Source organism: Gobio gobio (assembly GCF_949357685.1).
Source record: "Gobio gobio genome assembly, chromosome: 10".
Lineage (NCBI taxonomy): Eukaryota > Metazoa > Chordata > Actinopteri > Cypriniformes > Gobionidae > Gobio > Gobio gobio.
This window is the reverse complement of record NC_137116.1, coordinates 45015189-45039591: the sequence shown is the minus strand read 5'-3', so window position 1 is coordinate 45039591 and position 24403 is coordinate 45015189. Positions and strand designations below refer to the sequence as shown.

The 24403-nt window shown below is 38.9% G+C and overlaps 1 protein-coding gene across 2 annotated transcripts in view; it reads right to left on the bottom strand.

Annotated features, from left to right (window-relative positions):
* colgalt2b (collagen beta(1-O)galactosyltransferase 2b) overlaps nucleotides 1–23682 on the bottom strand; it is a 29159-nt gene extending 5477 nt beyond the window's left edge. The window contains exons 1-6 of one of the 2 annotated variants that reach the window (XM_079827765.1): nucleotides 23398–23682; nucleotides 7884–7994; nucleotides 6658–6775; nucleotides 6336–6470; nucleotides 5673–5877; nucleotides 2012–2131 (exon numbers count right to left, since the gene is read on the bottom strand). In XM_079827765.1, the coding sequence (XP_079683891.1) occupies nucleotides 2012–2131; nucleotides 5673–5877; nucleotides 6336–6470; nucleotides 6658–6775; nucleotides 7884–7994; nucleotides 23398–23627 (919 nt within the window). In that variant the 5' untranslated portion in view covers nucleotides 23628–23682. Of the gene's footprint in view, nucleotides 1–2011; nucleotides 2132–5672; nucleotides 5878–6335; nucleotides 6471–6657; nucleotides 6776–7883; nucleotides 7995–23172; nucleotides 23277–23397 lie in introns of those variants that run through there. The other variant, XM_079827766.1, reaches the window with a different exon arrangement.
* Between the last annotated feature and the right edge of the window lie 721 nt (nucleotides 23683–24403).

Genomic DNA, 24403 nt, shown 5'->3' with positions numbered 1-24403 from the left:
TATCATGCTGCAACATGAGGTGATGGTCGTGGATGAATAGCACAACAATGGGCCTCAGGATCTCGTCACGGTATCCCTGTGCATTCAAAATGCCATCAATAAAATGCACTTGTGTTCGTTGTTCATAGCATTCGTTTGCCTATAGAGATGGTGGTCCAGTGGTTTAAACCATGGAACTGACATGCAGAAGGTTGCTGGTTCGATCACAGCGGTCACCACCAGTGTGTCCTTGAGCAAGGCACTTTACTCCATGTTGCTCCAGGAGGATTGTCCCTGTAATAAGGGCACTGTAAGTTGCTTTGGATAAAAGCGTCTGCCAAATGCATAAATGTAAATGTAAATGTTCCCATACCATAACCCCACCGCCACCATGGGCAACTCAATACACAACGCTGACATCAGCAAACCGCTAACCCACACAACGCCATACACACTGTCTGCCATCTGCCCTGTACAGTGAAAACCGGGATTCATCTGTGAAGAGAACACCTCTCCAAAGTGCCAGACACCATCGAATGTGAGCATTTGTCCACTAGTCGGTTACGACAAACTGCAGTCAGGTGACGACGAGCATGCAGATGAGCTTCCCTGAGACGGTTTCTGACAGTTTGTGCAGAAATTCTTTGGTTATGCAAACCGATTGTTGCAACAGACGATCTTGGAAGTGAAGATGCTGGATGTGGAGGTCCTGGGCTGGTGTGGTTACACGTGGTCTGCGGTTGTGATGCCGGTTGAATGTACTGCCAAATTCTCTGAAATGCCTTTGGAGACGACTTATGGTAGAGAAATGAACATTCAATTAATGGGCAACAGCTCTGGTGGCAATTCCTGCAGTCAGCTTGCCAATTGCACGCTCCCTCAAAACTTGCGACATCTGTTGCATTGTGCTGTGTGATAAAACTGCACATTTTAGAGTGGCCTTTTATTGTGGCCAGCCTAAGGCACACTTGTGCAATAATCATGCTGTCCAATCAGCATCTTGATATGCCATACCTGTGAGGTGGATGGATTATCTCGGCAAAGGAGAAGTGCTCACTAACACAGATTTAGACAGATTTGTGAACAAAATATGAGAGAAATAGGCCTTTTGTGTACATAGAAAAAGTTCAGCTCATGAAAAATGGGGGCAAAAATAAAAGTGTTGTATTTATAATTTTGTTCAGTGTAGTTATTTACACTACTGTTCAAAATTTTGTGGTCAGTAAGTTTTTTTTTAAAGGAAATTAAGACTTATTCAGCAAGGATGCATTAACCCTCTGGTGCTCTTCGGTCATTTCTGACCAGAACATTTTCTGTTTTGAAATGTTAAAAATCACAGCTTCATCGGAATGATATGAAACTTGGTGACTTTTCTTACATTAGGTATGTAAACACACAAAAAAATTGGTCGTAAAAAAAAAAGGAGCATTCATTGTCTTCGGTCAAAAATGACCCCCATAGGAAATGAATGGGAAATCAGCAAAAACACAAATATTCACAGAATATTTGCGTGTACAATCTACAAATCGGCCACAATGCTGAAAAAAAGTACACAGCAGTAAAGGGGTGACACTCTAAAACATAAAGAGTGTGATATTGACACATCCACTGCACTCTATGAACCATATTTGGAATTTTTAAAAATCACAGCTTCATCAGAATATGAAATTTGGGGACTTTTCTAGCATTAGGTATGTAAACAGACAAAAATTGAGGTGAAAAAACGAACCCTAAGTTTTTCACACAAATCTTAAGCAGCATAAACGTTCTAACCACTGATAATAAGAAAAGTTTCTTGAGAATCTGATCAGCTTATTAGAATGATTTATGAAGGAATGTGGCACTGAAGACTGGAGTAATGAGGTGGAAAATTCAGCGTCAGTGTTGCCGCTCCCACCACGCGTTGCGCGTAGGGCACCAAGTGCCAAGGGGGCACCACAAGAAAATGCTCTCTCCACCCTCTCTAATATTGTATATAACATTGTATATTCTATTGTGTATTATGTGTTAGTCTGTGAGTGAAAATACTAACTCATGGCCTCAGTGATGGTGTGTGTGAAACTCTCCTTCTCATCTTCTACACTCTGCTGGGCCTTCAGAGGAACAGGCAGAAAACCGTAATGTTCTCTGTTACACACGTACATCTGTACACCTACAGAGAAAAACAACAGCATAATACATACACCTCATGAAAATGATCTGCAATAAAACACTGTATAGCCCACCCAATACAACTGGAAACATGAGTGTTACATCATTAATATGTGTTTGTGTGGTTCATGGGTGTGTTTGGAATCCTGATTTGTCAGCGTTGTATTAGCTGCGTATTCTCTGGATTTACTGTAACTCCACTGCATGCTCGCCGTCTCACACATTATTTCCTCAATGGAATATCCACAAACACCCAAAGAGGCCATAAAAATGCCCAGCTGGAGCCGGTTATATTAACCACAAGATTATCCAACATTAAAGCTACACTAACACAAACCCTCCTCAGCAACATATACTGGAGCTGGACAGTGGGAGGTGCTGTGAATTATGTGTTATATTCTGATCCGTGTCTGTTCTGGGTCCCAAAACAGAGGAACGCCACTTTAACTGCCTTCATCTGTTTGCCCTGAAAACATTCTGTGCTTAAAAACACTCATTTCAAAAACAACTCATGCACTTAAATAATAAAATGGTAACACGTGCAATTAGGGATGAAACGGTATGGAAATTTCACATCACGATTATAGTGACCCAAATTATCACGGTTATCAATATTATCACGGTTTTGATCAAATGAGATGAAAGTGTTCAAAAAGAACAGATGCACACACTTAAAACATTTCAACAAGTTTTATATTTGAAAATCAACAAACAACAAATAAATCAAGCAGCTCTATGCACTTTTTTAAGCTAGATTCTATTCTGTGGGATTTCCTTCCTTATAATGGCCATCGAGAAAAGCAACGCATAACGCATAAATAATAATAATTTGGTGTAAATATACTCCTTAAAGCTACACTGTGTGATATTTTCCCCCATCTAGGGATGAAAAGGTATATGACCATCCAGTGAATATTAGTTTCTGTTCCTCTCAATTCCGATTTCGTTTGAACCCCTACGGTGGCCGATTTAGTCCAAGATTAACATGGCTTCCAGTTCGACCTCGTCCACATTCGACACGGTGCCATTGAGTGTTAAAACGCGAAAGGCGAAGCTTGTATTTACGGGTATGTCCCTCTTTGGCTAATGTACTTTCAAGATGGAGGGGCAACATGGCGACGGGCATTTGAACCCCTCACCCATATGTATTTTCAATGGCATATTATAAACTTACGAGAATACTTTATTACTTGAAAGAAGTAAATATACATTAATGAGCACATATATTTTTGAAAGAACTAAGTGTTTTTAGCTAAGAATAAACTAAACAAGTGTCACAATCACAAGTGAGAGTGCCCCTGATTACCACCTGAGGGCACTCCACCCCGGACTGTCACTCCATCACAAACTACATTACCCATAATCCTGTGCCCGGACTCATCATCATTCATTGTTTGCACCTGTGTCTCATCACCTCATTACCCCATTACCCCAGCCTATATAAACCATGTTCACTCTATTATCATTGCTAAGTCTTGTTTGTCGTAAACTGCATTTCTGAGCGTTTCCCTGGTTTCATGTCTCTGGTTTTGGATTTCTTGCCTGTTCCGTGGATTACCCGTTTGCCTGTCTCTCCTGCCTTGTTTGCCTGTTTGGACTGCTTTCCTGTGTATGACCTATTGCCTGTTTTTGACTACGATTGTGGATTACCCCTTACAAATAAAGCTGCATTTGGATTCTCAACCTCTGTCTCGGAGCAGTACGTTACAACAAGTTACACAGTGTAGCTTTAATATTGTCTCTGATGAGAATATTGAATGATAATATATTTACAGTGTTCTATCAGCTATGACACATTTAAATCTAGCATATTTTGTGTAAGGCCCAAACATCCTAGTGAAGTAATGCATATCCATATTTTCAAATGATTTGACAGTTTATTTATTAAATATCAAAAATTCAAAAGGTGTGCATCATACCTGACACCTAGATTAACACTTTACAGTCAGTTTGATGACTAAGTCATTCTCTTCAAATGCTATTGAAGTTAGAAACGTGTATACCAATGTATGTATACAATGTACCAATGTAACTTTAGAGACGGTCCCTAAATTCATGAATCTCGAACGTCAAGCCAACTTTATGCCAGTCATATCAGATGCGCTGTGGTTCTGCTGTGCTGAAATAGAACAAAAACAGTCAATCACTGTATGATGAATGCGTACATCGCACGTTCATCTCCGCTTTGAGTGCAGATTTCAGTGAGAGCGCGCTCCGAACAAAACTCCGGCTAATCTGAACGCCTCTGATTATTAGACATCGCATTCATTAACTCAATAGAAACACGTGTGATTTGTTATAATGCGCAACGCGATTATAACAGGTGGCTTTTGAGAAGACTATAATAAGTTCAACCGCCAAAGTGCTATAATATGAGTGACTATGTAACACACCACAGTTTCCCTCAGAACTTTTGTAAAAGCCAAAATATTTCCACACCTCAGATTTGGTCCTTTTAGAAATCTGAAAATCTCCCGGCGCTGTCACTGCCTTCTGCCATTTATTCTCATTCAAAAAACAGCGTTGCACGCTGCCTGCGTCAGACGGATGCTGGTTGGACAGGATTTACCGCGAGTTTTCAAAATCGTGATAATCACACGCGGTTTTAATGATAATTAATCTTTAAACGATATTACTAACCGCCGGTACATTTTATCGTGGTTTATCGTGAAACCGATAATCGTTTCATCCCTACGTGCAATAATGTTCACATTGGTTAATGCATTAGGTTATTATGAACTAACAATGAAAAATACTTAAGCAGCATTTATTAGTCTAGCTTAATGTTAATTTCTACATACACTAACACATTTTTAACATTCCCCCCCGGGTTTCATGGGTTGTAGAATGCCCATGAAACCTGGGGTTGTAGAATGCACAATAGAATGCCAGAGAAAAATTTATGTTTGAGCCGTTTTAACTGAAAGTAACTTGCACTGAGATATCTTAAAATATGTCAGTGCCATTGTTTTGTCTCAAGATGCACACCAAAAATGTTTTTTCTTTATTCTTCTAAGGCACATTTATAAAAGCTACTTATACTACGGGACTGTTGATTGCTTGAATCTGATTGGTTGACGAACGTTCTAAGGTGTGCAATTATTTTCTGGGAAACGCACAGCAAAAGTAGTTCAAGGCAAGTCTTGACGGCATTACAGTTCCATATCACTCCACCAAATTATTTCAGTTATTTCAAATCGCGTTGTGACCGCATTACCACCTCGGGTGTGCATTATTTTTCGAATAATTAAACGGCCCGTTGTCAATTATTTCTTACTTAAATGCCCTAATTGAACTAAAGCTTAATCCTGGCTTAATCTAAACCCTGTATGTGAAACCGGGCCTTTATGTTGCATAAATAAATATTAATACATAACTATACTAAAATTTTATTAATTGTAAAATATATATAAAAATTTTTTGATAGGTGTTTTAAAAGTGCTAAACGATTACATGTAATGTCAAATATAAAATGTTTGATGTTTGGTCATAATGCAGTAAAATATTATAAATAATGAAGCAACCCAGCGGAGATCTCTCACCAGCTTGTCGCGCAGAGAATGCAAAGACCATGATGTCATCAAACGCCCAGCTGTAGTCAGGGTGAGGTGGGTAGAAGGCCATGTCAAGCGTGGCGCTACGTCTCAGATCCAGCAGGAAGGTGGAGTGCACCATGGGAACTGAGAAACAGCCCAAACGCTTCCATTCACGGATAGGCTGGTAGTCTGGGGTGCGCTTGTAATAACCCTGAGACGATGGCAGAGAAACCAGGCTATTGAAATACTGCTCATAATTAGATTTAATTGTGAATGTTAGAATATACAAATTAGTTTGAATGCATTTTGTGAATTACTGAAGAATAGAAATAAATCTTGCCTAAGGGAGTGTTCACCCACAAGCGAAATTTCTGTCACCATTTATTCACCCTCATGTCGTTCCAAACATGTATGTCTTTCTTTCTTCAGCAAAATCACAAAAGATGGCATTTTGAAGAAAAAAGGAGTTTTGGTGACCACTGGCAATAATCGTATGGACAAAATAAATCTAAATTTCTCAAAATATTATGTTCCTCAGAAGGAAGAAAGTCATACAGGATTGGAACAAAACTAGGATGAATAAATGATGCCAGAATTTGTATTTTTGGGTGAAATATCCCTTTAAAATACTACTCTTTTAGTCAGTTTTCTGAGCCGACAGAGCTGTACCTGAGGTGTGATGCCACACCAGAAGTTTGAGTAGAGGGATCGGGAATCCAGCATAGGCGCCACCAGTGTGAAATTCTCTGCCATCATGAGATCCAGCACCCGTGGGTTTGTCAGGAGGTTATCACTGTCAACAAACTGAGAGAGAGAGAGAGAGAGAGAGAGAGAGAGAGAGAGAGAGAGAGAGAGAGAGAGAGAGAGAGAGAGAGAGAGAGAGAGAGAGAGAGAGAGAGAGAGAGAGATGTCGTTTTTTTTGCATCATTTGTGGAACATAAGTGGAATATGATGAATATAGCCAATTATTACAAGAATGGCAGCATCTTACCAGTATATAATCAGCCCAGCGTTCTCGTGCTGCCTTCAGTGCCGCCTGCCTGAGCTTCATTAGATGATTGAAACGAGACGGAGCCCAGTGTTTCGGCCCCCACTCATCTGTGTATGACCTTACATAAGAAAAAAGATGCTTAATAATAACTAATAAAACTGTTTAATTGGTTGAAAACTCTTTCTACTCCTATAATAAACCAACTTAATCTTATCGTCTTCTACAGATATCTACCGCACTACACATTTTTTGGCCTTTATGTTAATTTTATTCATAGTTTAGTAAAAAAAAAGAAAATTACAGGGACATGATTGGGAAATGGAAACTCAAACTCATCCTCTGCATGAGCACCATGGCATAATGTGCTGGAGCAAGTGCACTAACCACTAGGGCAAAGTTCTGACAACACCAGTACTTTTATGTAATGTTATGTTCTTTTTGGTTATTATTGTTTTGTTGTAGTTCTCAGTTTGTATCTTCAGCAACCTGAGTAAACCTCAAAGAAAGATTCAGGCTGGGTTTTGTGAACTGATTCATTAGAAAGATTTTATTCAAAAGAGCAACTCGATTTACAAATTCGACACTTACTTTTAAGGAAATTATTGAGATGGTCATTGTAAAAAAACTTCAATTTCACATTTTTTCTCACAAAAAGCTATCAAATGATTTCTTAAGACTTAGAATATAGTGTATGAGTCATATGGAACACTTTCATGATACTTGTTATGCTGTTTTTGTATAATTTTTGAAGCTTAAAAGCATATGTGCTCATTCATTAGGTACATGAAAACGAGTATAATAAAATATAATATAGAATTCGGTAACACTTTAATTTACGGTGTCCATGTTACATATATTACATGTACTTACCATAGTAATCACAGTAAATTATGCATAATTACGTGCAACTAACCCTCAACCAAATCATAATCCTACCCCAACCATATTGTAAGTACATGTTGTTTACTGATATTACGCAGTACTTAAATATATAATTACACTGTAATAATGACACCTTAAACCTAGAACTATTTTAAACATTTCCATTTGTGCTCCATGAAAGAAGGTTATAAAGGTCTACAGAATTCCTGAATACCTGTTCTGGAAATCATTAGATTTACATGGAAAAGAGATTAGTAGACTGTTGCAAATTCCCGACATAAACAGCCATTAGTGCTAATTGACTTTGAAACCATGTGTTCTGAAACAAGATGTTTTTAACCAACCGTGGCTCATCCATGGGTCTCCACTCCACGTAATGATATCTGCTCTGCCTGTTCTTCAGCCATTCTCTCAGCATGAATGTGGTGTTGTCCACATTATGGTCCGTTGCAGCCCTTCAAGAAACGACAAAGGCAAGTTTACTTCATTTTAATATAAACAAACAAGGCAATCTCAAAAAACAGCTGCTCATCATCAGGAACAGAGAAAGAGAGATGCATCCCTCAGGCTAGGGTGGAACAGACGATGTGTTTTGAATTAGTATTTCGTTCTCCTAGACTTAAAGGGTTATTTCACCCAAAAATGAAAATTCTGTCATTAATTACTCACCCTCATGTCGTTCGACACCCGTAAGACCTCCGTTCATATTCGCAGGGCCGGCCCTGACCAATTTGCTGCCCTAGGCAAGATTTTACTTGGTGCCCCTTGTATCAAGGTTTAGCACTACATGTTATCAGTCTAAGTTGCGGAAACACTGGTACTGTTTTATTTTTTTAATGCATTGATGTTTTTTAATTTTTATTGTTGTTGTTTTATATGATGTCCAGTCCATTCTACCCCATTATTATGTTCATAATATTATTATTATTTAATTTTTTTAAAAGGCTGGTGATAGTTAAACTATACAAAAATAGCACCTACGCTACATTACAGCCTAAACACAAATAACAAGTACAAGCACAAACTATTGAGAACTAGCAAAAGTGTTTGTTTTCCAGTAGATGGCAGCAAACTTCCACTAATATGCACATTCATGTTTTCACCATGAATTAAACTGAGAAATTTAGATATTTAATGTGAAATTTACATAAAATTTTGCTATTTTAAATAAACCTGTATATAAATATCATTACTAATTTCCGCAAATACATTTTAAAATGTCCATATGTCCCCTTAAAACTGCACAACTGTAGAGTAAAAACATTAGTCTATTAAAAAAGTGATATTACATGCGTTTAAAAAAACAGATATGAAATTTTTTTTTTTTGACAAAATACACTGTCTGGGGCCACTGGAGAACCCAAAACAGCTGCTTGCATATAGTTTAAGGTAAAACTGGAATTAATTTGCGTACATTAGTATTTTACTACTATGCAATTAAATAAACTGTTCATTCATTACATCACTTTACCTCTGTCTTTACACTGCAAAAAATGCTCTTCTTCTTTAGTACATTTTTCTTGTGTCCAGTCCAAACATCAAAAAATTCTTAAATCAAGATGTATGTACTAGTAAAATGACATTAGATACATTTTTCCTTGTTTTCTGGGGGGGGAAAAAATCTAAATTAAGTGAGTTTTAGCTTAAAACTAGCACAATTATCTGCCAAATGGGGTGAGAAAAATGATCTTACTTCTGTTTGGGACAGAAACAAGAAACAAGATTTCAATCAGAAACAAGATTATTTTTCTCACCCCATTGGCAGATAATTTAGCTTGTTTTAAGCATAAACTCACTTAAGAAAAAATATAATTTGACTTATCTAGTAAATGCATCTTGGTTTAAGAATGTTTAGATATTTAGACTAGAAACAAGACAAAAATACGAAATAAGAAGAGCATTTTTGCAGTGTTTCCCTTATCTTGCCTGCATCAGAGGCTTCTGTTTTTTATGATAGCCTACTAGAATTCGGCCATCCGTCATAAATTATCAGGCAACTTTCACCGTGTCTACACCTGGAGCGAGCGGCCAAGCACCCTAAAAAATGAAAGCAATCCTGTCTACATTAGATGCGGCGAGAGGCGACGCGACACAACAAATTCCCAACGTTAAACTGATCACGCGTTATATTTCTGACGCACTTCAAGTAGCTCGGCGGGGGAGATCGATGAGGCGGACCGGGAAGATGCGGGGGACTTAGTTAAGTTTTTTTGCGCTTTATTTGGTAATATTTCAAATGAATGTGAATAAAATAGTATCAGTAATACATTTTGGCGCCCCTATGGATGACTGGCGCCCCTAGCATTTGCCTATTCCGCCTATGCCACGGGCCGGCCCTGCATATTCGGAACACAAATGAAGATATTTTTGTTGAAAGCTGATGGCTGAGAAAGGCTTCACACAGGCCTCCATTGGCATTCAGTACATTTACACTCCCAAGACCCATAAAAGGCACTTAAAACGTTGTTACAAAGTCCATCTCACCACAGTGACTCTACAATCATTTTACGATGCGACGACAATAGTTTTTGTGCGCAAAAAAAATCTAAATAACACCTTTATCCAACTTGTTCTTGTCTTCCGCGTGTGCCTCCACGACGCATGCGCGAGAATATGACGCAGATCCGGCGTTCGGACACATGACCCAGAAGCGATTTGTTTACAAGCAGAGGAAGACGCGTGTATCTAAGCTGTTGAATTCTACATTGATCGTGCTTTAGGTCTCGGCGTAGTTCTCAAAATCGGGCTAAAGTGTGCATTTCATGGATTCCCGAACCCCGGCGCTACATCATATTCTCGCGCATGCGTCGTGGAGGCACACACGGAAGACAAGAACAAGTTGGATAAAGGTGTTATTTTGATTTTTTTTTTGCGCACAAAAACTATTGTAACTAAATGTACTGAATGCCAATGGAGGCCTATCTGAAGCCTTTCTCAGCCATCAGCTTTCAACAAAAATATCTTCATTTGTGTTCCGAAGATGAACGGAGGTCTTACAGGTGTCGAACGACATGAGGGTGAGTAATTAATGACAGAATTTTCATTTTTGGGTGAACTAACCCTTTAAAGGATTAGTTCACTTCAAAATGAACATTTACCCCCACGCCATCCAAAATGTTCATGTCTTTCTTTTTTCAGTGGAAAAGAAATCAGGTTTTTTGAGGAAAACATTTTAGGATTTTTCTCCACACAATGGACTTCAATAGCAACCAAAATGTAGAAGGTCCAAATCAAAGCAGTTTCAAAGGGCTTCAGAGGCTCTGCACAATCCCAGCTGAGGAATAGGGTCTTAGCGAAACCATCTGTCATTTTCTAAAATAAAATAATGAATATACTTTTTACCTAAATTGCTCATCTTGCGCTGCTCACTCGACACACCACAGATTGCGCAATCACGTCGGAAAGGTCACGACGTAGGCTCGTGCGAAAACTAATACAAACATCCTTTAGCAAAAAAAAGGCTAAACAACGATGTTGGGCGATTTTGAAGTTGGAGTTTTTTTGGTAAAGGGTTTTTGTATCTTCACACGTTTGCGTGGGGCGGTACTTCCGCCTATTCCTGGCGTGACCTTTCCGATGTGATTGCGCAATCCGTGGCACGTTGCAGAGCAGCGCAAGATGAGCAATTTAGGTTAAAAAGTATATACAGTACATTTTTTTATTTTATTTTAGAAAATGACCGATGGTTTTGCTAGATAAGACCCTATTCCTCAGCTGGGATTGTGCAGAGCCTGCATTGATTTGAACCTTCAACATTTTGATTGCCATTGAAGTCCATTATGTGAAGAAAAATCCTAGAATGTTTTCCTCAAAAACTTTTCGACTGAAGAAAGAAAGACACAAACATCTTGGATGAGATGGGGGTGAGTAAATTATCAGGAAATTTTCATTTTAAAGTGAACTAATCCTTTAAAGACTTGTGGCAGAGGTTGATAAGACTATTACAATTCACATGAAGATGTCAAAAGGGCTATTTGACAGTGCTAGCAAGCAGCTAGCGCTGTATTCCCAGGGCAGATAAATTCCTCAGGAGCGGTTAATGGGCTTGCAGGGAAGTGAGGCACTTAACAACCGCTTGCCAACACCAGCTTGTGAGAGGTAAAAGATGTATTGTCTAAGTTTCATATTAGCATTTCAAGAGCCTAGCATAGCATAATTAATATGAAAGATAAAGGGCAGATTTAAGTATGGAAAAGATGAGCAATTATAGACTTCATTAAACAAGATACTTTGCAACTTTGCAAGACCACTTGCAACAACAGAACTAATTTATGTTTTGACTACATTTAAAGCGGCAAATGTACAAATGCTGTGACATAACACTTTTTCCCAGTATTACTATACTGTGGGTTGTGGAAATCACATGTAAACACTCACACAAGCACACAAACACACACAGTGTCCTCAGTTGAGTCAGGGCTGTTTGGCCGTGCCAATGGAAACCTCCACTGCACAGGGACTCTGCAGTAAAACCGTGTGGGAAAGAACCAACAAATATTGACATCACCTTAGTCGTCACATTCACACACACATGCACATTTCCTCGCCCCACCTTTACCAGAAATAAAATCCAAGTGGTGTGTATATTCATATTTATACAGTTATACACACCATTGCAGGCTTGCTGCAGCAGTAGCAGGATGATAATTGAGGCAACGAGGCAAATGAAACTGGATTCTTTTCAATGATTCACAATAATAATACATACATACAGGGACTAAAACTAAATATTTGCCACACCTGCCAATGGAAAATGTTTTAATATTTTCATTAAAATGTATCAGCCATGAAACAAAAATGTTACAAAAGTTATTTAGTCTGAGCAGTTAGTGGTTTTTCTTTGTCTTTTGTTGTTTGAATAACATTAAAAACTTGCACAGACAGCAAGTCTCGTCCGTGCTGCTGGCCAATGGAGGTCGACGTCCGCACCTGGCGGCCATCTTGTCACAGGCAGCTCGCTCACTCGTAACATTGTTTTCATGGGTACTTGCACTTTTTAAATAACCATAACTTGCTCAATTTTCTACCGATTTTCAAACTGTTTGGTTTGTTATAAACGTCAGAGATGTAGTTATGACACTGCATACTTATGAAAAAATTTTCATAATTTGTTCAAGCATCCATAATTATAGCCACGTTAATAACGTTTGTAAGAAACCAAACCATTTGTAAATCCGTCAAGATTTCAGTGAGATAAGAGTATTTGTGTTCATGCAGATCACTCGCCTTACATCAGGTACCACAGAGCCCTGCCTGTGACAAGATGGCCGCCGGTGATGACGTTAGAGACTCCGCCGTAAGACATCTCGCCTTTATTATGGATATCTATGATTTACATGCTTGCCAAAACCATTCACACACTTTTTGCTAACTGGCAAGCAGCATTAGCAGCTCTTCTTCTTTGTCTACTTACTTTCTCTTCGTCGTATCAATGTGTGCTCGGCAAGACCGCTTTGTGCTTGAGCGCCACCAAGTCATGTTTTACTGTCACTTAAGCAGCTCCAGGCACGTGAACAAAAGCGCCGATCTCATTGGCCGGATAGTTTTTAACGAGCCGCGTCAAAATCAAAAAACGAACCCAAGGAGTTTTTTATTTTATTTTTGCTTTTACGCCTGCCGTTTTGAGCTTCGGTGTGCACACTCACATTGGCACCCATTGTTTAGTCATGAGGCGTTAAACGTCGGCGATAAACACACACGAAAATCGTCCCGGTGTGAACAGGCCATTACGCTTGAATATTTAAGTGTAAACTTTCGTGACGATGCAACCGCCAACTGGTGATTGACATATACTTGCCAACACTGATTTTTCTCGCAGGCCCTGTATATATATATTATTTTTTTATTCCGGGTGTCCACCCTGTTCCCAGTGCTGCCTCCCAAATCTACACCTACGTCTGCCATGAACATCTGCAGTGAATAATACTAGTGTAAACCCGCAAATACACATACACCACCCACAAGCAAACATTGTCAGATAACAGTGTATGCATTGTGTACATCTTGGTATACTCATGTTATTATATACTTTGTCTTTAAATAGCAAGTGATGGGCCAGCTATTCAACACCACGACTGCTATTTTGTCACTCACACAAACATAGGCAATTACTGAGTCAAGACAGGCCCGCTCTTAACAACATACCCCGACAAAGAGTTCCGAAAATACAGGCCAAGATGTTGAATATGTGTTTTAAGTATGCTTTATGGGTGTCCAAGGTTTTATGAGTGCATGACAGCAGAGGGAACAGACAGCATTGAGCTTGATAAGCAGTCTGGTTCTTTATCACTGGTTCGAAACACCTGACACACAGGTAATGACAGGTAATGCAGTATGAAAAAGATCACTGGTTTCAGACACACACAGCTTTTCTGATGACTCCAGCGAATGTAAGTGTGCCACAGTTTTAAAGGAAAACAGCCCTTCAAGCTGCAATCCTTTTTCAAGAACATCTGTGAAAAACCCATCAAAATCAGAATGAACAATGATGCAGAAATGCAATGCATGTGCATGTTATTATATGAGGATAAATACAGCTTTTCTTTGCGTGCAATTCTCATTCTAACGTTCATCAGTTCTCTGTTCATTCTAGCATTTAGGTATATATAATTGTTGTTACATAACACTGCAACCGATATAAACATCTGGAATAAATGACACGCTACATCTCTTTAAATGCCTCTCTAATGGCTAATGATTTCACACGTGTTCTCCAACTCTCCTGGGGAGAGACCCACACAATGCATTTTGGGTTATGCTGCTCCATGACAAAACTGTGAAAAGTGTGCAAGACACACAATCTCAGGTGGATATGGAGATTTATGATTTCTGCATGACTTTATGCTACATTACTATAGGCTTCCATTATGTCTGACTGTATATGATGAGTAAAAAAAATATCTGGATCATATTACTCCCAAAGTCAAAAGAGAACTGCGTTAAGAAAAATTAAGCCAATTTTCAAGTCGGTGAATTTCAGAAAAGTCTTTGAGTCTGTGTCTTTGCTCTGGCTGCAGATGGCAACACTATTCATGACCGGACAAGCAAACAACCTGAAGAATTCGAACCTGCCAGCATATGAATGACTCAAACTTCTGGTTTCTGAAGGTTCAGTCGGTTATATATCCGGGCAGACACATTCTCCTCACCTTTCGATCTCTAACAAATTTCCACACCCAAGGGCAACAACAGACTTCTGACACTGACCACATTACATACACTTCATTTTCAGAATATGGTCCAGGTGTAGGAGCAATTATCTATGTACTTTCCCCATCTGTGTATTGATTTATATTCATTTTCTTTTAAGGTTTGGGACACAAATCCTCAGTCCAAGCAGCAAGTAATCTCATATTTCACTGTTAAACACCCTTTACTACTGAAAGTTATTCCACGTGCACAATTCTGTAAGTGGACCTCATGATAAAGGTGATAAAGTGTTTAGGGCTGTGTGTGTGTGTGCATGGCAGGACATTCAACTCTATTTGTATGTATGTGTGCGCCCCTGCTGCGCTTGGAGGAAGCAGGACTTTGCTTATAAAAACCTGATTTTCTTTCATTGCCTTTTGAAGTTTATTGCAAGTCTCCAGCTCATTATCTAACTGCCAGAGGCTCACTCTCTCTTTTTGTCTCTCTGTTTCTCCTCCATATGTCCTTATTGACAGCATCTGGGCACCACATGCTACTCACCGCCATACACGCACATCTTCTACTCTCTCCACCTGCACAGTACAGCCATCCCAGATAAAGAGGAAAAAACATTAGCTTAAATGAAAGAAATCCCAAATTGGATAAACCACAAAGATAAAAAAAAGATATCGGAAAATCTTCTACTATCCAAACCTGCTCAGGCAACACAGCAACAAACCTTACCAGTTCAACTAAAACAATGACAGTGTCTGCTGTATTAAGATAAGCATGTGCATTCATAATGACAGAGAACAGTCTTGAATAACATATGAATATCTTTTTTATAACAGCGCTGAGTTTTCTTTTAGATGCTCTGATGCCTTGTAACATCACCTGTGCTGATGCGACCCACCACACTCATAACTCAATTAAATAAATACATTTCAATTCAAAGTTATTATTTACTCACCCTCATGTCGTTCCAAAACTGTAGGACTTATTCTCTTCTGCAAAACACATAAGATATTTTGAAGAACTATTTTTGTATATCCAATAAAAGCAAATGGGGTCCGAAATCAACACTGGACCATTGACTTTCAGAGTACAGACTTCTTTTGTTCAATTGATTTAAAAATGCATACAGTTTTAGAACAACATGAAGATTAGTACATTATTTTCATTTTTAGGTGAACTATCCCTGAAGTTACAACTTAAAAGATTGACCAAGTTTGCTGCTTTGGAAAATTATTTGTGAAAAAAATATGAAATGGAATTGAACTGAAACAAAAGTTACCAAATGTAAATATCAATGAAAATGTCTATTAGTTAAAACACAACCAGATACAGATCTGTATATAAATATGTGTGTGTGTGTGTGTGTGTGTGTGTGTGTGCGTGTGTGTGTGTGTGTGTGTGTGTGTGTGTGTGTGTGTGTGTGTGTGTGTGTGTGTGTGTGTGTGTGTGTGTGTGTGTGTGTGTGCTTGTTTATGAGATTTCTGAGGACACAAATTTGTATAATGACATGGGTATTACACTGGTATTACAATGTAAACGTGGTTTATGAGGACATTTCATATGTCCTCATAATTAAAATAGCTTTAAAAACATACTAAACAATGTTTAATTAAAAATGTAAAAATTCTGAATGTTTTATGTGATGGGTAGGTTTAGGGGTAAGGGTAGTGTAGTGGGATAGAATGTACAGTTTGTACATTATAAAAACCATTACGTCTATGGAATGTCCTCATAATGCAGTTGCACCAACATTGTGTGTGTGTGTGTGTGTGTGTTTCAGGTATACCCTACATTATGGGGAAAAGATGGCAATATCTGGAATCCTTGTCCTTATGGTGACATTCTTTTTGGTCCCCAGGACGACAACAGCTTATTAATCTAACTAAGTGACGTTATTTGAAAATGTAAAAATGCAAAAAGCTTTCTGTGATGATGTGTAGGTTTAGGGTAATGGGATATAATATACAGTGTGCACAGAATAAAAATCAATATGTCTATGTAAAGTCCCCAAAACATGAAAACCCAAGATATGTGTTTGTTTGTATGTGCATGGTCCTGAAATTCCCTACATTGTGAGGTCAGTGGAGACCAAATTTTTTGCTTATAAATGATACAAAATTATGTTTTTTTTTTTTATTATTTAAAAATGCTGAATTTTTGTAAGGGGTAGGTTTAGGGTTAGGGGATAGAATGTAAAGTTTGCAAAGTATAAAAAGCATAGTGTGTTTGGAAATCCCCATAAAACACAAAAGCCCAACGTGTGCATGTGTGTGTTTGCTTTCCAGTGGCTCTGCCCCCATGCAAGGGCTGACGTGGCTCCCTGGCTCTGTAGATTGAGGAGGGGGCAAAATGGCTCGTGAAACCTCTGCTACTCAAATTCCTCCAGCCATACTCTGTCAACACAGCTCTGCCATGTCACACACAAACACACATACTGTAGTAGAGTATGATGACAGCTCATCCCTGCTGACAACAGATTAATGGCAAGTACCAGCTTCATGACAATCAAAAAACATATTTTAAATAAGTACATAAATCACGTTCACATTAAAAGTACCAATATATTTAATTTGATACAGCTGCATACTACAGCCTCAGAGATTGTATCAGATCCATCCTTAGCATTATAGTTTTATGAGCTTTTCATTCATTGTTCTCTTATACATCTGTTTTGGAGTTACAAATCTGATAAAAGCAACAACAACAGCCAAATTAGTTGTAAATCTTTCAGAAGGAAATCACACAAAACACATTGGTAAAGACAGAGCGCGTATAGGATCATAGACTAGCCTAGAGCAGTAGAGATTCACACAGTCTCACCTGACGCACTGACAGAGTTTATCAAACATTCACGTGAACTCAGAATATAACCAGAATATAACCTCTCTCCACCTTCCTGAGAATATAAACACATCAGCTGCACTGGGAAAAGTTGTGGTGTGAGAGAAAAAGACTGAAACAGTGAGAGGCTGACAGATAGATTGATAGTGTAGACAATGTCATTCCAGCAGTTTACCAGAAGGATGAATCCAGCATACAGCACTAAACAGTCACCTTGAAATACCTCACTTTTCACTAAAATATGTCCATGCACAGCTGCCTGCTTCACGCATGCCTGTCTTTTCTCCTCAGGTCATGAGGTGAATGTGCCATTTAGGACAACCTAAAGCAACTGTGACTGTGACAAAAGTCTCTCAGTTAGAGCGTTAGACTCAATGAAGGCTATACCTGTAGAGAGCTATGCATTAGCATTCCCAAATATCTCTATAATTGGACCATTCAACATTGAGTAAATCAACTGAGCCATATGTGACTAACCACTCCAGAGTTGCAAGAGAAAATGACACAATTATGAAATATTAGCCTATGATGTTGTTGTAAAAAACTAATGATAATATTATATATACATACACTACCATTCAAATGTTTGAGGTTTTAGTTTAGTTTATTTGTATTGCCATATCAGCAACTGTGGCTATTTTCATTGCAAGATCAATATATTAAAAATAAATATATAAACACAAATGTTTGAGGTTAGTACAATTTTTTTCAAGGTTTTTTTTTTCTCAACAAGGACGCATTAAATCGATCAAAAGTGACAGTAAAGACATTTATAATGTAACTAAAGATTTATATTTCAAATAAAGGCTGTTTATTTTAATCAAATATGAAGCAGTACAACTATTTTTAACATTGATAATAATAAGAAATGTTTCTTGATCAGCAAATCAGCATATTAGAATGATTTCTAAAGGATCATGTGACACTGAAGACTGGAGTAATGTCTGTTTAAAAAATTCAGCTTTGCATCACAGGAATAAATTACATTTTAAAATACATTAAAACTGCCAACAGTTATTTAAAATTTTAATAATATTTCAAATTTTCTATTACATAAATACAGCCTTGCAAGGTGAACAGCTGAGCATAAGACACTTATGCGCAAACAAATTTTCTAAAATATGTTATTAAAAGCCATCTAGACTGAGCTCTTTTTTTTTTTTTTTTTTTTTCAGAATGCACTGCTCATGTTTAATAGATATCAGCAGAGATTCTTTTTGGGTCTAGAATGTGATATACAACCTATATTACAAGGTACTTTCCAACTAAGTTAAATTATTAATTTTTCAGCCCTGACGCAGTTTTTTAACCATAACATTTTTACATAACAGTATCATGCTGATTTTTTGGTCACCTGCCCTAACTCAACACACTGCACACCAGTAAAATACTGCTCCAGCTCGACTGTAGACAGCCGTGACTAAAGCCAGCAATCATCCTGTTGTCTGGACTTTTGCACACTGTTCCTCTACTCTTGAACCCTTGTCTGGTTGAGGCCTTCGGAGGTTTGAGTGGATGGGATGGACAACTGAATGGACGTAATTTTTGTTGGAAAGAGTGGAAACTGGTTCTGGAAATGCTGAAAAGAACAATACCAAAAGAGAGCGGCAGAAAAGTTCAAGTTAGGCTGTAGACCCCACTGAACTGACACTGTGCCAGAGTTTTGATTACAGCAACGCTCACGCAAACCTAATAAAAACACAAAAACACTTAAAGCTGCAATGAAATAAACATAATCATTTACAGATCTCCTTCAGCTCAATACCCAACTTTCTCTATCCTTTTCTAAAGTCCTTTGTTTTATTCATCATGCTTTATTTATTTAACTTGCCAAAATGCCCAGCATACCTCAACAACTGCATCATAACTGCTGGAACCAACACCTGAGTCTAAAGGAAAACTTCTTGCATAGTTGTCAAGAAAATAATTTCATACTCATCAGACCAGTAGACAGACATAAAAGAGCAGTCAGCTCTCATTAACGACGTGTTCAATAAATCTGACCGTAACTTGATCAGTCATGTCTAGTTAATGTCAAAAGCTGTGTTAGCACCATTAGCTTAAACGCCGTTTCACTAATTACAGACCTGTGCCTCTAGGGAACATGATGCTGGATTCACACTCTTCAAAACTTCTCTCTGTATTACATAAGAATGTCTGAGTCATTATCAATCAAGACACTGTCAGATGAAATGTCCCTCTCTGTCTCGCCTGTTTGCGCTCACAATACTCTACTGCATTACAGTAGCTTTGCTCATGCTAAAGAAACTTTCACTGTAATCAAGGTCCCTTTAAAGTTGTGATGTAACAGAAGTAGCGTCAGATCTTTTCTTCCATATTGTGACGTACATTCGAGTGAAACAGGTTATTGAAAAATAAAAAAATTTAAGGGCCGGGATTTGGTTTTATTCATTGGGTGTTGATTGGATGGAGGCAGATCTGAATGAGAGCTTGGTGGTGTTTGAGTGGACTAATTGATTGGAGAATCCTGCATATACACTTACCTAAAGAATTATTAGGAACACCATACTAATACTGTGTTTGACCTCCTTTCGCCTTCAGAACTGCCTTAATTCCACGTGGCATTGATTCAACAAGGTGCTGAAAGCATTCTTTAGAAATGTTGGCCCATATTGATAGGATAGCATCTTGCAGTTGATGGAGATTTGTGGGATGCACATCCAGGGCATGAAGCTCCCGTTCCACCACATCCCAAAGATGCTCTATTGGGTTGAGATCTGGTGACTGTGGGGGCCATTTTAGTACAGTGAACTCATTGTCATGTTCAAGAAACTAATTTGAAATGATTCGAGCTTTGTGACAAGGTGCATTATCCTGCTGGAAGTAGCCATCAGAGGATGGGTACATGGTGGTCATAAAGGGATGGACATGGTCAAAAACAATGCTCAGGTAGGCCGTGGCATTTAAACGATGCCCAATTGGCACTAAGGGGCCAAAAGTGTGCAAGGAAAACATCCCCCACACCATTACACCACCACCACCAGCCTGCACAGTGGTAACAAGGCATGATGGATCCATGTTCTCATTCTGTTTATGCCAAATTCTGACTCTACCATCTGAATGTCTCAACAGAAATCAAGACTCATCAGACCAGGCAACATTTTTTCCAGTCTTCAACTGTCCGATTTTGGTGAGCTTGTGCAAATTGTAGCCTCTTTTTCCTATTTGTAGTGGAGATGAGTGGTACCCGGTGGGGTCTTCTGCTGTTGTAGCCCATCCTCCTCAAGGTTGTGCGTGTTGTGGCTTCACAAATGCTTTGCTGCATACCTCGGTTGTAACGAGTGGTTATTTCAGTCACCCATTCTCCTCTGACCTCTAGCATCAACAAGGCATTTTCTCCCACAGGACTGCCGCATACTGGATGGTTTTTCCTTTTCACACCATTCTTTGTAAACCCTAGAAATGGTTGTGCGTGAAAATCCCAGTAACTGAGCAGATTGTGAAATACTCAGACCGGCCCGTCTGGCACCAACAACCATGCCACGCTCAAAATTGCTTAAATCACCTTTCTTTCCCATTCTGACATTCAGTTTGGAGTTCAGGAGATTGTCTTGACCAGGACCACACCCCTAAATGCATTGAAGCAACTGCCATGTGATTGGTTGATTAGATAATTGCATTAATGAGAAATTGAACAGGTGTTCCTAATAATCCTTTAGGTGAGTGTAGATCAGTAGAAAGAAGTCAGTCATTTCACTGGAAGATCAAGTTATGACATACTGGTTAAGAATTATGAGATCAAAAAATATTAAACATGCAGGGAACTGTTCACAGTAAGATCAATAACATGCATTTAAACAATATACCCACTTTAAGGGAAGTCAGCGCACTTGGTGGCCATCTTGGAGACCTCTCTATGTAGTTAATAGGCATACAGGTACAGCAATTATTTACTTGAACAGAAAAAGACAGAACATTTCCAAAACTGTTGTTTAGGATTACAGCAATAAAATAGAATCTTAAATGTTGCTTGTTCTGTTAAAATCACGCTATAGTAACACGTCTCCTCCACCTTATACCGTCTCTAATCCGATCTGAGATACTTTCATATAACAAATCAGAGAAGAGAAAGTGGGAGAGAGAGATGTCACAGTGGGTGACCTGTGCACATGGTCAATAGGGATGGAATGTGCATTGTTAGGCCACTTGAGGTGCCCCTATGTAATTTTCAACAGTGCCCCTCCCCAGCCCTTTCCTTCCTCCCTCTCTCTCTCTCTCTCTCTCTCTCTCTCTCTCTCTCTCTCTCTCTCTCTCTCTCTCTCCCCATCCTTTCTTCCCCCTAATTCCCTGCATTCTTTCGCAAAGCAGTGAGACTTTCAGCCTGCCATTTGACTGCTCTGTTTGTTCAGTAAACTTCTGAAGGTCTTACTGATAGTGTGCATAGTTATAGTTGTCACAAAATTAACATTCGCCCAATTTATTTTCTAAATGCGTGTTATATATCAATTTGTTCATGCTTAATGTTTGAGTAATGTTATTCAAAATAATATAACGGGACCTTCCGGTGAAAACGACAGGCTTCTCTCTGGGGACACATGCAGAACTTCTACAATCATTTAGTCCGCTTAAACCCTGCAAACTTGCATTAATCTGCATTCACCTTTGAGTGCAACACCCATCAAGATCCAATCAACAACCAATGCATATAGAACCAAATCCCCAGCCTACATTCAGTTTCACTCGGATCTACTTCACAATATGGAAGAAAAGATTTGTTCTACTTCTGTTTCATCACAACTTTAAATTCAATACTGAATAGTAAAGATAAAAAAAACTGGCAGAACAATTTTTATGGGTGATTGGCTAAATATAGTTCAAACCATTTAGGAATCAAAATGTATGGTAAAACATAAGGCATAACTGTGGAGTGGAGTCTATCCCCAGCTCAAAATCGAAGCAGCAGAGCGGCATTAAAGGGAGGGATCAAAATTAAAGTGGTGCATGTGCCTCCATTCACTGTATTTGGATAGAAATGTAAATCAGCAGTTTACCCTATAGAGAAAGCTGAAGGGAAGTGAGGACAGTTCATAGATGATGTAGCTTATAAGGTTGAAAACTAAGCAGGAAAGAAACAGAGGCAAACACGATAATTAGGAATAGGTTGTAGGCATACAATAACATTTCAATAACAACAAAAGTTTACAAGGTCAGAGCAAATAAATACTCGCTAACAACAGTCGTTCGCTTGAGAAGTTCGCAGCAATAAGCAGTTCGAGGGATTTATGTGTCGGACGGTACATATAAGTAGCCTACTGCTATTACTTTCCACATTTTATGTATTGATTATTAAGCATTCCCATATTACAAGAAGCCTATGTCGTATAGAAGTTAAGATTGTTCACGCACGGTAGAGGCGGTTGCTCGATACTCAAGTGCGCCCCAAAAAATTATGCTGACAGAAATTCTCTTAAAACGTAATTTCCAAAAGTCGCACTCTAATTATAAAGAGAACCGACAGGGCATGTTGCTAAGTCAGCATATGTCTTTCATCTTCGTTTAACATGTAATTAAATCCTTGCTCACACGCGTGGACAGTGTAGTAAACCCGCTTTAACAGGTCTGCTTCACGCAGACAGCGGCGTCTCTGTTCCTCTATCTGCCAGAAGGTTTTCATTAACCAAACCTTACCTGAGCGCGCTCCACAATAACTCCACTATGTACAAGACCTTCTCAGTTTTCAACCACCACACTTGCTGCAAAAGCAAACCATCTCATCTCATCTCATCTCTCTCTCTCTCTCTCTCTCTCTCTCTCTCACACACACACACACACACACACACACACACACACACACACACACACACACTACCCGTCAGCAGCACTCCACAACAACCCACTTTTGGAGATTCTCACCATATCGCAATCCGGTCCTTCGGGTAGTCCAGGCGGTCGATGCAGCCAAAGTAGTACGGCAGGCTGTGCGCCGAGTTCCGAGCCAAAATCGCGATCATGACTTTGGGTTTAAGCAGGGAGGACTCGGGCACGGGATTCAGGTCCTGCACGTGAGCCACAAGCTCCCCACGGCAGTTTTGCGCCATCAGACTGCAAATCACAGCTACAATCACGAATCCCTCAGCCGGCATCTCTGCCTTGATGGACACAGCTGTGAGAACCTGAGCGGGGTATGGTAGTGAATGGGAGACTGAAAGACAGAGAGAGGGTGGGTAAGGAGGAGTAGAGAGAGGTGGAGAGGTTTAGGGTGGTCACCTTTGAGAAAGTGGGTTGCCTCCTCCAGATTTTCACACTCTTCACCAGGACAGATCAGTGAGGAGCTTAGAATGAGATCTGAAGGGTGAGATCTAAAGTTAGGTCACCCTCACACACACATACACAGATTGTGTTTTCATGTTTTATGGGGACTTTCCATAGACATAATGATTTTTATACTGTACAAACTGTATATTCTATCCCCTAACCCTAGACATACTCCTAAACTTTCTTCAGTTAACCTTTATGGACATTTTTGTCTTTTTCAGTTTTGTTTTCATTTTGCCTGTGTTAATGTCAACTGCATACATTTTGGCACAGGTGTGTATTTTTAGTGGAATTGTACTATTTCACTCCCATTTTCTTAAAAAAAAAAAAAAAAAAAAAAAAAAACTATTTTGCTCTAGGTGGGCTACACAAAATAGTTCCTCTCAGGTGCTTTTGGACAAACATGTCCCCATTGAAACTGCAATTTTTAATCTCAGGGCCATTTCACTATAAAAATGATGCAATCTTTGTTAATAGGCTTTCATTCTGTTGGCAAGGCATCACAATTTAAATTTTTACTATTTTTTTTTACCTGCAATTTTCTCAGGTTTGGCCTATAAAGCAAATACTCACTTTATTCCTGTTTGCTTATGCATATTACAGA